The 13,844-nt window shown below is 38.8% G+C and overlaps 1 protein-coding gene across 4 annotated transcripts in view; it reads left to right on the plus strand.

Moving 5' to 3' along the window:
* DNAH17 (dynein axonemal heavy chain 17) overlaps positions 1-13,844 on the plus strand; it is a 119,608-nt gene that overhangs the window by 52,232 nt on the left and 53,532 nt on the right. For all 4 annotated transcript variants that reach the window (XM_088138413.1, XM_088138411.1, XM_088138410.1 and 1 more), the window contains 9 exons: positions 185-312; positions 399-547; positions 1,999-2,281; positions 2,985-3,158; positions 4,231-4,438; positions 8,067-8,232; positions 8,688-8,790; positions 8,993-9,140; positions 9,787-9,878. In XM_088138413.1, the coding sequence (XP_087994539.1) occupies positions 185-312; positions 399-547; positions 1,999-2,281; positions 2,985-3,158; positions 4,231-4,438; positions 8,067-8,232; positions 8,688-8,790; positions 8,993-9,140; positions 9,787-9,878 (1,451 nt within the window). The remainder of the gene's footprint in view (positions 1-184; positions 313-398; positions 548-1,998; positions 2,282-2,984; positions 3,159-4,230; positions 4,439-8,066; positions 8,233-8,687; positions 8,791-8,992; positions 9,141-9,786; positions 9,879-13,844) is intronic.

A 13,844-nucleotide genomic window follows, 5' to 3' on the forward strand; every position in this document is an offset into this window, starting at 1 on the left:
TGGGATTTACCTAAGTGAGAAGATAATCACAAATAGTTTAATAAATTTATACTTGTCAGTGTGTGTTGATATATATCTGTTTTCATCAGCTCTGTGCCTTCTCTCTGCTAAAGTTTTAGTGCAACCTGAGCATACTGTATATGCATGTTATAAAATTCACTGTGAATCTGTCTGTTCTGGGCAGGCTTGTTTTCAACAATAATGCGAGATCTAGCTAACATAACTCATCGTGGACCAAAATGGATTGTTCTGGATGGAGATATTGATCCCATGTGGATTGAATCTTTGAATACTGTGATGGATGACAACAAGGTCAGCACAGTAAGCTAGGGGATCAATCATTAACATCCATTTTTGTGAAATTAGGAAGTTGCATTGTGTGTTTTTCTCCTTCCTAGGTGCTCACCTTAGCCAGCAATGAGCGAATCCCACTAAACCCCACCATGAGGCTTGTATTTGAGATCAGCCACCTAAGAACAGCAACACCTGCCACAGTGTCTCGAGCAGGAATCTTGTATATCAATCCTGCTGACCTGGGCTGGAATCCGTGAGTTCTGGTTCCCTTTGAAGTATATCAGTACATCCCTTTTTAGATGAAAGATGTAGATTCCAACATAGATCAAACTGAGTCCTCACTGGTCACATGAAGCTGTTGTCAGGGATCTATCATTGCAATATCCCAGATTATTCTAGTCCCAATAACAAGTTACTTGCTGTCCAAAAAAACCTTTTTCAGACAGTGAGTGTTGTACAAGACACTCAGTGCAGTCATTAAATAAAATTTTGCCTTGCCCTGTTTCCTAGCTCCTGGAGTCCTTCTGTGGTGCCTGAACATTATGATTGGGTAAACGGCCCCCAAAGATAGTAAAGCTGTCATGACAGCATAAGTAACTTCTGAAAGGCAAGGTCTTCCTCCATGATGAGCACAACAATCCCAATGGTGTGATCTATCTCTCTCCTTTTGTTTTGCAGAGGGGGAAGAAATGAATTTGGGTTTTAGTGTAAAATTGAGAAGGTGGAATGAGGCACTCACTATTGGTAGGCAAACAAACACTGATTGGTCAACTCTTAGCTGTTCATTGGTTATCAGTTCTCTGAGAATATTGTATACTTACAAAAACATAAAAATGCCTCTTTATTTCCTATCCTGTATCCTTACAAATCTAGAAATAGCTTGAACAACCAGTTTATTCCTTATGCATGTTAATTATGGAATCAGAAAAATTGGGGAACCAAAAGGCTGGATCATTTGGAAATGCCCAGTATGTCACACTACCAAGAAAAGCAAGTTTTTTCAGGACATAAAGAAAAACACTGTTCTCCTTGTTAAGTATTGGCAGTTGCATATCTAGACAGTACATTCATTTTCAATGCAATATACAGTCATCTTGGTAAAGATATGTTAACTAAAGTGAAGAATGGAATTGAAGAAGTTTAAACTGAACTTATTCAGCAATTTTTGTTTTCTCATGTTTCTTTGTGCGAAGAGCTTCTCTTGGTAGCAATCATTCCACAATCCTACTTTGTATATAGGGAAATTATTATGAAAGACTATAAGTACCCAAGACCACTAAATTACTTAATTAACAGGGATTTGGGCTAGCATTATTGGCTCTTATTAGTTCATTGCTTCTCCTTTTCCTTTCAAACTTGTTAACTTATTCTCCAAAATAAGGAACTCCTGATGCTTTATTTTACCAAAAGTTGTGAGTAATGTGGTTTATACAAAAATTATTAGCTTGACAGTCAGTCATTTACCAAAATGCATTGCTCATACGCTAATGGAATTTATTGAGCAGTATGTGATGACTTTCTTAAGAGCTAAATGTTAAATATCTACCCTGTAATTTAAGTGGCATTCCTATAAAGATGTAGTGTAAGCAGGGGCAAGAGGAGAGGAATAAGGAATATCATTTGAAGTAGAATGTACAGTACGTACATGTTACAATCATGAGACTGTACTGCGTATCCAATAAGTGATTTTATATCACCACACAGAATAGTGAGCAGTTGGATTGAGCGCCGAGAAGTGCAATCCGAAAAAGCTAACCTGATGATCTTGTTTGATAAATATTTGCCTACCTGCTTGGACAAACTGAAGTTTGGGTTCAAGAAGATAACCCCTGTTCCTGAAGTGACAGTAGTGCAGATGATTCTCTATTTACTGGAATGTCTCTTGACCCCCACCAATACACCTCCAGATTCTTCCAAAGAGCTATACGAACTCTATTTTGTGTTTGCTTGCTTCTGGGCATTTGGAGGAGCGATGTTCCAAGATCAGGTACTTTCAGAAATGGGAGTGGTCAGGTTTTCCATTCATATAACTCAAGAGTTACCTTGATATAGACCAGAGTTTCTCAGCCTTGGCAGCTTTAAGGTGTGTCTACTTCAACTCCCAGAACTCCCAGCCAATTCTGGGAGTTGAAGTCCACACATCTTAAAGCTGCCAAGGTTGAAAAACACTGGTATAGACTAATGATGCCATAAGCAACATTCTCTACATGGAGTCCATTTTTCTATGGACCTTTTCAAAGTAAAGGTTTCTACACTGACAGGATTAATACCAAAAATCACTTCCATCTGACTAGGATTTAACATTTTATTTGTATCTCATATGGTTTGCCGGGGTTCTATGCCAAGGCCACGTGTCCTTTAGGATCGATGGCAGTAGCATAAATATTAGCATGTGGTCTGGTCCACCTTTGTAGAAAGAAAGGTCATACATTACTTTAGCGGTCATTTGGACCCCCATTGAGATGAATGGGATTTGTGAAATTAACCTTGCTGTCACAGCGGTTGATTCAGATCATTCTCTCAGATAAATAATACATGTCTGTATTTAATTTTTTAAACTCATTTAGCTTTGATAAATTTTGTTGTGATGTTTTATTGCATTCCCTCTGGTCAAGTCATATTTTCAGAACATATTCTAATTTAAATCAAAATGTTAAAACCATAATAAATATGCATAACTTTCTCTGCAGCTTGTGGATTATCGGGTGGAATTTAGCAAATGGTGGGTGAATGAATTTAAAACAATCAAATTCCCATCTCAGGGAACAATTTTTGACTATTATATTGACCCAGAGTCAAAGAAATTCATGCCATGGACTGATAAAGTGCCACAATTTGAATTGGATTCAGATGTCCCATTGCAGGTAATTTGCTGGAAATAATTTTACTTCTGGTCTTATTTGTTTTATTTGTACTTTGTCTAAAAGATCAGTCAGATGCTAGCAAAAGATTCTGAATCTAGTTAGTATCCCAGACAAGATCAGGAGAAACATGGATCTTTGATTGATATTCCACTGGGTAATTTGAGATACTAGATTCTTGTCCTGCTGCAAATATATCTTCCTGCTGCCTATATCTAAAGATATTCATTATCCTTCACAACAACAACCACTATTACTATTACAGCAAAAATGGTTTTCAAAAATGACCAAACAATACGGACTGCATGTGTCAGGTAAAGTAAATTTAAAGTAAACATTTATCTGTCATGGTAAACTAGCCATGAAATTTAAAATAAGATATCTCGCAGAGATACTTTAGCTGTCCTAGTGGATGTTGGCATCTTCCTGTGGGTAAGCCATGTATTTATAGAAGAATAATGGGGGCGGGGGCATGTTCAGTGTTTCAGCCATGCCCTGTTCCAGGATACCCAAATCCCACCATCCTTGCCAACGTCATCATTCCGTGGTTATGGCACATGCACAGTTATTGAGCTACTTGTGGATTTTCCCTCTTTAAAGGCACATTGTTGCATTTCTGCTAACTTTGGAACTTCCCCAAACTTCCTGATTCCTTCCTTTTATACATGGTTGATGTAAGGGCTGGCACTCAGGAGCGGGTTTGTCTTCTGGTGCTTTCAGGGTTAGAAGGGTGTTGTTACTATTCCACTCCAGCCTGCAACCACAATTGCAACCTTATCATCTATACCTGCTGGTAGAGCAGTTATCCTCTGATTTAAAAAAAAAAAAAATCAGCCCTGAAAGAAGGGCAGAAAGAAGGAGGCAGAGATACATAATGTTTTGCTTACAATGTCATTAAAACACAGCTGGGCTTTGCCAAGCCTGCATGTGCATTTATCTTCAAGGGGAGATATCTCTAGCCACTGATGCTTCTTTTCTTAGAAACCATTTCACTATTTATTTAGTTTCTTTTAAAATTGCAATTCAGGTGTTTTTTTTAATTGCTATAATTTTCATATGGGGGTATGTTTTACAGGCTTCAATGGTCCACACAACAGAAACCATCCGGATTCGTTACTTCATGGACTTGCTAATGGAGAAAAAATGGCCAGTGATGCTAGTTGGGAATGCAGGCACTGGAAAGTCAGTGCTGATGGTGGATAAGCTGGATACCCTGAACATGGATGATTTTATAGTCCAAGCTGTTCCCTTTAACTTCTACACAACTTCAGCTATGCTGCAAGGTAAGGGGATCGGACGGATTCTCATCCTTATCAATTGGGGTGCACAACCTGAGGCCCCAAGGCCACAGACAGCTCCCTCAAACCCTTGGTTGTGCCTCTGCAAAACTGATTTCCCAATTGTAATCTTAATGCAAAGAAATGGGGAAATGATTAAAGATTTATGGGAATATGTGGAACTTTGCATATTATGTGAACTCTCTTAAATGTCTTGGAGTAATTCTTCTCAGCAAAATACCATTTTTTGTTTGTTTACATATTTCATACTGCTTAACTGCTTAATGTTGATATAAATAGATGAAAAATTCCCTGCATTTAAGGGGAAGAACAGATGTTGTTAAAATGAATATTACTCCTTCAGATAGACAGTTGAAAGAGAGAGAGGGAGAATTTCATTATCAGCCACTGAAGGATGAAGGCTTCTTCAGTTGCTTTTTCAACACACTACAAGCCATTTCCAGTTAATACGTTTGAACTAAATTACACTGTCTATCTAGTGTTTTGGGGACATTTTCCAGTCAGGTATCTGGTCAGGGATGGTTGTTGTTGGGAGGGGGTATGTGTGTCCTTTATGAAATGGACAGCCCCCCCCCTTTGTGTGTGTGCCTTTGAGTCAGTCTTGACTCCTGGTGACTACCTGGACAAGTCCCTGTAGTTTCCTTGGCAAGGTTTCCCCCTCACCCCCCCGGAAGTGGTTTGGGAGAGAGATTGCTACTACCAATGGTCATTATCTACTGCTCATTCTAGCGGACCCACTTGCTCAAGTAGAGGCCATTTCCATATTTCTCTTTGATCAAATTTTGTCCCCCACCAGGGGTGAAATAGTTGAGGCTCACCACCAGGAAACCAGATGAGTTTGAACGTGTGTCATCCTGTTCTGTGAATGAGACAGTCATCACACTGATGCGATGTAATACTTTATTTGTGCCTTCGAGTCAGTCTTGTCTCGTGGTGACTGCCTGGACTAGTCTCTGCAGTTTTCTTGGCAAGATTTTCAGAAGTGATTTGCCCTTGCCTCCTTCCTAGAGCTGAGGCAGACGGACTGGGCCAAGGTCACCCAGCTGGCTTCTGTGCCCAAGGCGAGTCCAGAATTCAGAGTCTCTTGGTTGCTAGCCCGATGCCTTCACCACTACCCCAAGCTGGCTCTGCTCCTGAACATTAGAATTCCACAATATTCATAAACACACTGGTTTGAATTATACTATGCAATTGGTTACAGATTGTTTTGTTTGTTTGTTTTTGACTCCTGGGGACTGCCTGGACTAGTCCCTGCAGCTTTCTTGGCAAGGATTTTCAGAAGTGGTTTTTCCTTCCTTGCCTCCTTCCTAGGGCTGAGAGAAAGGGACTGGCCCAAGGTCACCCAGCTGGCTTTGTACCTAAGGCAGGACTAGAACTGATGGTCTCCAGGTTTCTAGCCTGATGACTTCACCACTACACCAAACTGGCTCTCGTACAGAATGTTAGCCTTTTTTTTTTTTTTTTGGTATTTTGCATGCAATAATCCAAGTCAAATAATGGTATTTGATTTTCTATCCAGCTTTTTTTCACATATAAGTCAATGATTGCTAATTGCTTATTTATTAGATTTACATCTCACCTTAGCCACTACACCAAATCGACTCTCTAGACAGGCCCCTGGGTTTCTGTTACTTAAACTGTAACTTCCATAGAAAGAGGGGATCTTAATTTTCCAAAGTTTCAACTTTACCAACTTTGTATTTTGACATCTATTTTTTTTGCAGAACCCAAATTATTTATTTTTATATAGGTTTGACACCTTGGCAGTTATTACTTGATATTTTGGCAGGAGCTTGATTCTTCTTTTAGGCAATATTCAGCCAATTTTTAAATTGCAGGTACTTTTTTTTTTAGTACTTGGACAAAAACTGATATTAATATTTAAGACCAGCTTTTTGTTAATCATTCCTCCAAAACAAACGATATATTTCAAGAAGAATTTGAATTACCTAAAACTGCTGAATGACAATATTTTCAGTTAAAACATGATTTCTCAGTTTAGACCTGTAGCAAGCAGCAGCATTTTTGAACTGGAAAGTATAATATTGGAAAGTATTTTTGAAGTTTATTTCTATTTACAAGTGTATTATTGTTTTATTATTAAAATAGATATTAATAATTTGCAAGAACAATACCAAGTTGGATTATCGTACTTTAATAAATCAATAATCTTTGGTTTTAAAGAATGTTAAAAATGAGCTTGATGAGATTAATTCATCAAATGATTTTTTTCATATTTTATTGGGCACTTCAGTGGGTGTTTAATTGTTACCCTTTTTTGCTGGAGAGGTAATGTGTTTCAGTGGACACATGATTTGGGCTTTCCTGATGGTTGTCTGGTTTTGATTTAATGTTCAAATTATTGTTATTTGGGAAGAGAAATGAGGTTTAAAGATGTTAATGTGATGCTGAATTATATATCAAAAACATGACATTTATGAAGAACTTTTGACTAGCAGAGCTTGAAGTATTACTAAATGATCATTTTGTACCATTAGAAAGAAATCATCACTCCGGACTTAAAACCCTGAGTTGAAGTGATGTGTTTACACTTCGCCTTTGAATTGGCTGTTTATTGGTGCATTAGAAAAATTGATCAGTATGATTCCGTGTTGTCAAGGTTTAATTTGTTGCTCAAGAACTGAGATGCTTTTATATATTTATTGTGGAGAGTGTGCATGGCTTTTTTATTTATTTATTTTGGGGGGGGCTGCACCTTTGTTTTTTCTTCTTGTTTTCTGTTTGGTTTTTTTTTTAAATGGTTTTGTATCTTGTAGGTATTTTTTTCTTTTTCCTGTTGTACATTACAGCAATAAAAACAATATTAAAAATTTAAAATGCATGGACATTGTATTAAACTTTTATTTTAAATACCTATTAAATGAAATCAAGTTTAGATTTTGTTCTGGCTTTGCCAGAGCTAAACCAGGACCATTCCCCAAAAGGAAAAAAAAAAGTATGACCTTCAGGCCAATGAATATCTCTTCAGTATAAATGCAGTCTTAGGTGTGTGATCTTAAACCCTGAAAAAAGGGTTCCCTCACTGACATAAACAAGCCAACATCTGTAGAGTTTGCTTACCTATGCTGCTAATGCTGTGGCATTCCTTAATTTTGTTCCCTCCTGATGAATTGGACTACAAATCCCTCCATCTCTGTCTATTGGTGACGCTGACTACCTAATGGGAGTAGTACTCCAAAACATCAAGAAAGCAGCAGGTTGCCTGTCCCTACTCTACTGAATACTTGCTCTTTGTGAAGGAGACTGCTACTGTAAGTCTGCTGTTTTCCACTGCCATTGTTCAGCACAGCATGTGCATATATGTATCCTAGACAGGTTGTGAGAAAAGATCTTTTCACTGGTATGCCTGTACAGATGAAACTGATACTGGGCTTCTTGTTCTTGGCATTCAAGGTAGCAATTTCAGTTATCACATAGGTTACCTGCCTCCTCTGCAAGACTTTGATTCACTGAAGAAAAGCTGCCTTTCTCATGAACATCACATGACCAGCTTTTACTTTTGAACGGGTGGATGAGATTGGAGGACATGTGACCAGATCATTTAGATAAGGTCCAGTGTCATCTGCTGATTAGTGGTCTTCTGTTTGCACAGCTATTCTCGAGAAGCCTCTGGAGAAGAAATCAGGAAGGAATTTTGGCCCCTCTGGTACCAAGAAGCTGATTTACTTCATAGATGATATGAACATGCCAGAAGTTGACAAATACGGCACTGTGGCTCCTCACACCTTGATCCGGCAGCACATGGATCATGGGCATTGGTATTAATGCATCTTGTCATTGATAATTACTATGTGACATGGATATTAGATGGGCTCACAGAGAACCTCATGCAAAAAAAGCAACTAAACTTTTAGTTAGTTAGATTTAGTTAGATTAAGGTTAGATCCTGTTTTCTACTAGAAATCTGTTCTTATTATAGAGAAGATATGGTCTGAATGCTGTGCTATGAATATGATGCCTGCATGTTTAAAGAAATTAGCCATCTTGTCTACTACATGTAGATTAAGCTAGACATTTTCAAAGACCACTGATAGATGTATTATTTAAATCTTGTTTGTGCTCTTTTAATGAAAAGAGATCAGAACTCTTCATTCTTTGGCCTCTTTGTATAAAAGACAGGAAGACTACCTTAAATGTAAGGGAATAGTGGGGCATAGTTTCCTCAAAAATATTTCGTTAACATAATTCCCTCCAACTTGCTTCTTTCCATTAGGTATGATAGAAGCAAGCTGACCTTAAAGGATATCCACAACTGCCAATATGTTGCCTGTATGAACCCAACAGCTGGATCCTTCACTATTGATTCCAGGCTCCAGGTACCTAATAGAGGGAGACATGATACTTTGGAGATTTCAGTCAAAGATAAAAGAAACTCTCCTTTACATTACAGTGGTTGCTTCTTTAGATTTTCACTGCTCTTAACTGAAAGCAGAAAAAGTGGGAGGTCCAAGTTTTGAGGTTTTTTTGTTAAGTGGATCATCTATCATTGCAAGTTCTTGTAAACTGTTTTTGTTTTAGAGACATTTCTGTGTATTTGCGGTGAGTTTCCCAGGTCAGGATGCCCTAATGAGCATCTACAGTACTATCTTGGGTCAGCACCTGGCCCTTCGGAATGTCTCGATGGTCGTCCAGAAGATTAATGTGCAGCTCGTTTCTGCAGCTCTGGGTAAGTAGCATGAACTAAAGCCAGCTTTTCCGTTAATGTTCTACCTCTCTACATCTTATTCATATCTATAACCTGCAAGATGATTGATTCAGATCTCTTTCTGCAAATGTTTGGGAAATGGGGCATCCCAACATTTGACCTATAATATATCTTTGCCTGGGAAAAAAGTTACAGCTACTTGAATAATTGTGATGGAATTTTGCCTGGCATGATTGTCACAGGCACTTCCTGCCTTGGGTGCTGCGATATCATTATCATTTTTCTTTGGAACTGCCATCTTTTGTGATTCAGGTGTTTTTTGTTTTTTTGGAGTTCCACATAGCATTGTCAGATTGTTCTAGTTAGGTGAGGGCATAGGTGTTATGTATCCCCCAACCCCAGTTCTAATTAGATAACCTCTGCTGTACCTTTTCAAACCTGATTTCTATCATAGTTTAAAATGAAATGTATTGAAGTAAAAGAGTTGTAGAACTGTCAAGGCTTTTCAGGGGTCCTATGCATTTAATTAAACAATTTGCAGATTAACCCATTTCATTGCTTCTTGTTGATCTTCACTGAAGAATTAATAATGAATAGCCTGTTTCTTATCCCAAGCAACTCCATGCTTTCTTTTCTGATGTGAGTATGATATGTTTCTCCATAACAGGTTTACATCAGAAAATTTCATCAACATTTCTTCCTACGGCCATAAAATTTCATTATGTTTTCAATCTCCGGGACCTCTCAAATATATTCCAGGTACAATATCATTTTCGTATTATTTTAGTATGTGTGAATTTATCTTTCCCTATACCTTGGAATAAAAATGATTTGGGCACCCCGCAGATCACTTGTTTGTGAACTATTTCCTTGAAGCCACTTTATAATAAGTGCCAGAAGTTGGGAACTCAATTTCCCTGAGGTATTCAGGGCTTTAGATTCCACCAGCCACAGCCAGCATGGCCAAGACGTAGTAAGTGATGGTAAAATTTGTGGGCATAAAGAGGGACCAAGTTGCTCTCTCTCGTATATGTCTTTTGATACAGCCAGTGTAACCAAATAAAATTGGCTGAATGAAATTTGGCTGAACAAATGCAGACAGCTTCCTTTAGCAGTCCATGTTAGTATTGCTACAGTTTGCTAATTTGCCCTGCCAAATTGAAGAAAATACCCTTAGAACTAGAGTGCAGAGAATTATTGCTCTATGAACCCTTGACTTTCCACCATGATTGTATTCTGTTAATCAACAGTCACCTTCACAGGGCTTCTGGCTGTACTGAGGTGTCCCTGCTTTGGCTTTAAGATTTCTGATATTGTCTTACCTTTCAAACCCTTTTTTTCTTATTTTAGGGTTCAAAGTTGACCTTCCTTTATTGTGATTGTTCATCGTATTGTCAGTATGAATGTACAACAGCCTTTTCCACACTGGCGCCCTCCAGATATGTTGGATTGTAACCCTTCACTTCTAGAGGGCACCAATTTGGAAAGGCTGGTATAGAGAATAGAATAGAATAGAATAGAATAGAATAGAATAGAATAGAATAGAATAGAATAGAATAGAATAGAATAGAATAGAATAGAATAGAATAGAATAGAATAGAATAGAATAGAATAGAATAGAATAGAATTTATCTATTATGGTCACAGATCAACATAAATGAATTCCAAGTAAAAAATATAGTTCCCAAATACAAGGAAGATACTAAAGGGCAATAAAAGTACATATTGATATCATACCTAGGTATAGATAATCAGCTGTATAAACAACTAAAATAAGTCATCAACAGAACCAACAAGGAGTATTTGAGAGCTGGTTAAAGATAGATGGCAGCCTATTGTACAAACAGTGGAGCAATAGTTAGCAACATTTAATAAGGCAGAGTCAGACCAATCAGATAGTATCAATTGGAGGTAAATACAGTCAGAGTGACCCAGATGTTTAACTAGAAATGAAGACAGCAACTCCTGCTGAGCATCAACAAAGTAGGGGCAGTACAATATAACGTGGTCCAGGAAAGGCTGGAATATATTATGACATCATCTAGGACAGCCTGTCTTAAGTCCAATATCAACACAGAAAAGCCACGGTGAACAGAAAACCATCTGGAGTTCATTTTGGATAGCTGAAGTTGCTTTTGCCTTTTATAATCATCTGAATATAATATCTGTCTTAATAACGCATATCTCATTGACTTCCTCAGTCATGTCCTTCCACATAAATATTTGTTGTTGTTCAGTCGTTAAGTCGTGTCCGACTCTTCGTGACCCCATGAACCATATTGCGCCAGGCCTTCCGGTCCTTCACTGCCTCCCTGAGTTTGCTCAGTTTCATGCTCATTGCTTCAGTGATGCTATCTAACCATCTCATTCTCTGTCGTCCTCTTCTCCTTTTGCCTTCAATCTTTCCCAGCATCAGGGTCTTTTCCAAAGACTCCTCTCTTCGCATTAGGTGACCAAAGTATCTGAGCTTGAGCTTCATTATCAGTCCTTCCAATGAACAATCAGGGTTGATTTCCTTTAAGATTGACTGGTTTGACCTCCTAGCAGTCCAGGGGACTCTTAAGAGTCTTCTCCAGCACCACAGTTCAAAGGCATCAATTCTTCGGTGCTCAGCCTTCTTTATGGTCCAGCTCTCACAGCCATACTACTGGAAAAACCATAGCTTTGACTATGCGGATCTTTGTTGGCAAGGTGACGTCTCTGCTTTTTAATATGCTATCTAGGTTTGCCATAGCTTTCCTCCCAAGGAGCAAGCGTCTTTTAATTTCATGGCTGCAATCTCCGTCTGCGGTGATCTTGGAGCCCAAATAAATGAAGTCTGTTACTGCTTCCATTTCTACTCCTTCTATTTGCCAGGAATTGATGGGTCCAGATGCCATGATCTTAGTTTTTTTAATGTTGAGTTTCAAGGCAGCTTTCGCACTCTCCTCTTTCACCCTCATCAAGAGGCTCTTTAATTCTTCTTCACTTTCTGCCATTAGGGTGGTATCGTCTGCATATCTTAGGTTATTGATGATTCTCCCTGCAATCTTAATTCCGGCTTGTGATTCTTCCAGCCTGGCATTTCTCATGATGTACTCTGCATATAGGTTAAATAAGCAGGGTGACAGTATACAGCCTTGTCGTACTCCTTTCCCTATTTTGAACCAATCAGTTGTTCCGTGACTGGTTCTAACTGTTGCTTCTTGGCCCGCATACAGATTTCTCAGGAGACAGGTAAGATGGTCTGGTACCCCCATCTCTTTAAGAATTTGCCACAGTTTGTTGTGATCCACACAATCAAAGGCTTTTGCATAGTCAATGAAGCAGAAGTAGATGTTTTTCTGGAACTCTCGTGCTTTCTCCATGATCCAGTGAATGTTGGCAATTTGATCTCTAGTTCCTCTGCCTCTTTGAAACCCAGCTTGTACATCCGGTAGTTCTCGGTTCATGTATTGCTGAAGCCTAGCTTGTAGGATTTTGAGCATAACCTTGCTAGCATGTGAAATGAGTGCAATTGTGCGATAGTTTGAGCATTCTTTGGCATTGCCCTTCTTTGGAATTGGAACGTAAACTGACCTTTTCCAATCCCATGGCCACTGTTGCGTTTTCCAAACTTGCTGGCATATTGAGTGCAGCACTTTAACAGCATCATCTTTTAGTATTTTAAATAACTCAGCTGGAATACTGTCATCTCCACTAGCTTTGTTGTTAGCAATGCTTCCTAAGGCCCACTTGACTTCACTCTCTAGGATGTCTGGCTCAAGGTCAGTGACCACACCAGCATGGACATCAGGGACATTAAGATCTTTCTTGTATACTTCTTCTGTGTATTCTTGCCACCTCTTCTTAATCTCTTCTGCTTCTGTTAGGTCCCTGCCTTTTTTGTCCTTTATCATGCCCATCTTTGCCCTAAATGTTCCTTTGATATCTCCAATTTTCTTGAAGAGGTCTCTAGTCTTCCCATTCTATTGTTTTCCTCAATTTCTTTGCATTGTTCATTTAAGAAGGCCTTCTTATCTCTCCTTGCTATTCTCTGGAAATCTGCATTCAGTTGCTTATTTCTTTCCCTTTCACCCTTGCTTTTCACATTCCTTCTTTCCACAGCTATTTGTAATGCCTCATCAGACAGCCATTTTGCTTTCTTGCATTTCTTTTTCCTTGGGATGGTTTTAGTTGCTGCCTCCTGTACAATGTTACGGACCTCCGTCCATAGTTCTTCAGGCACTCTGTCTACCAAATCTAATCCTCTAAATCTATTCATCACCTTCACTGTGTACTCACAAGGAATATGATCTAAGTCATACCTGAGTGGTCTAGTGGTTTTCCCTACGTTCTTCAATTTAAGCCTAAATTTTGCAGTAAGAAGCTCATGATCTGAGCCACAGTCAGCTCCTGGTCTTGTTTTTGCTGTCTGTATAGAGCTTCTCCATCTTTGGCTGCAAAGTATGTAATCAATCTGGTTTCGGTATTGACCATCTGGTGATGTCCATGTGTAGAGTCGTCTCTTGTGTTGTTGGAAAAGAGTGTTTGTTATGACTAGCTTGTTCTCTTGACAAAATTCTATTAGCCTTTGCCCTGCTTCATTTTGTGCTCCAAGGCCAAACTTGCCTGTTATTCCGATTACTCCTTGACCTCCTACTTTAGCATTCCAATCCCCTATGATGAAAAGGACATCTTTTTTTGGTGCTAGTACTAGAAGGTGTTGTAGGTCTTCATAGAACCGGTCAACTTCAGCTTCTTCGG

Source organism: Python bivittatus, unplaced genomic scaffold, assembly GCF_059951505.1.
Source record: "Python bivittatus isolate LINGU-HERP-01145 unplaced genomic scaffold, Pbiv_v1 ctg000220_np1212, whole genome shotgun sequence".
NCBI classification, from domain to species: domain Eukaryota; kingdom Metazoa; phylum Chordata; class Lepidosauria; order Squamata; family Pythonidae; genus Python; species Python bivittatus.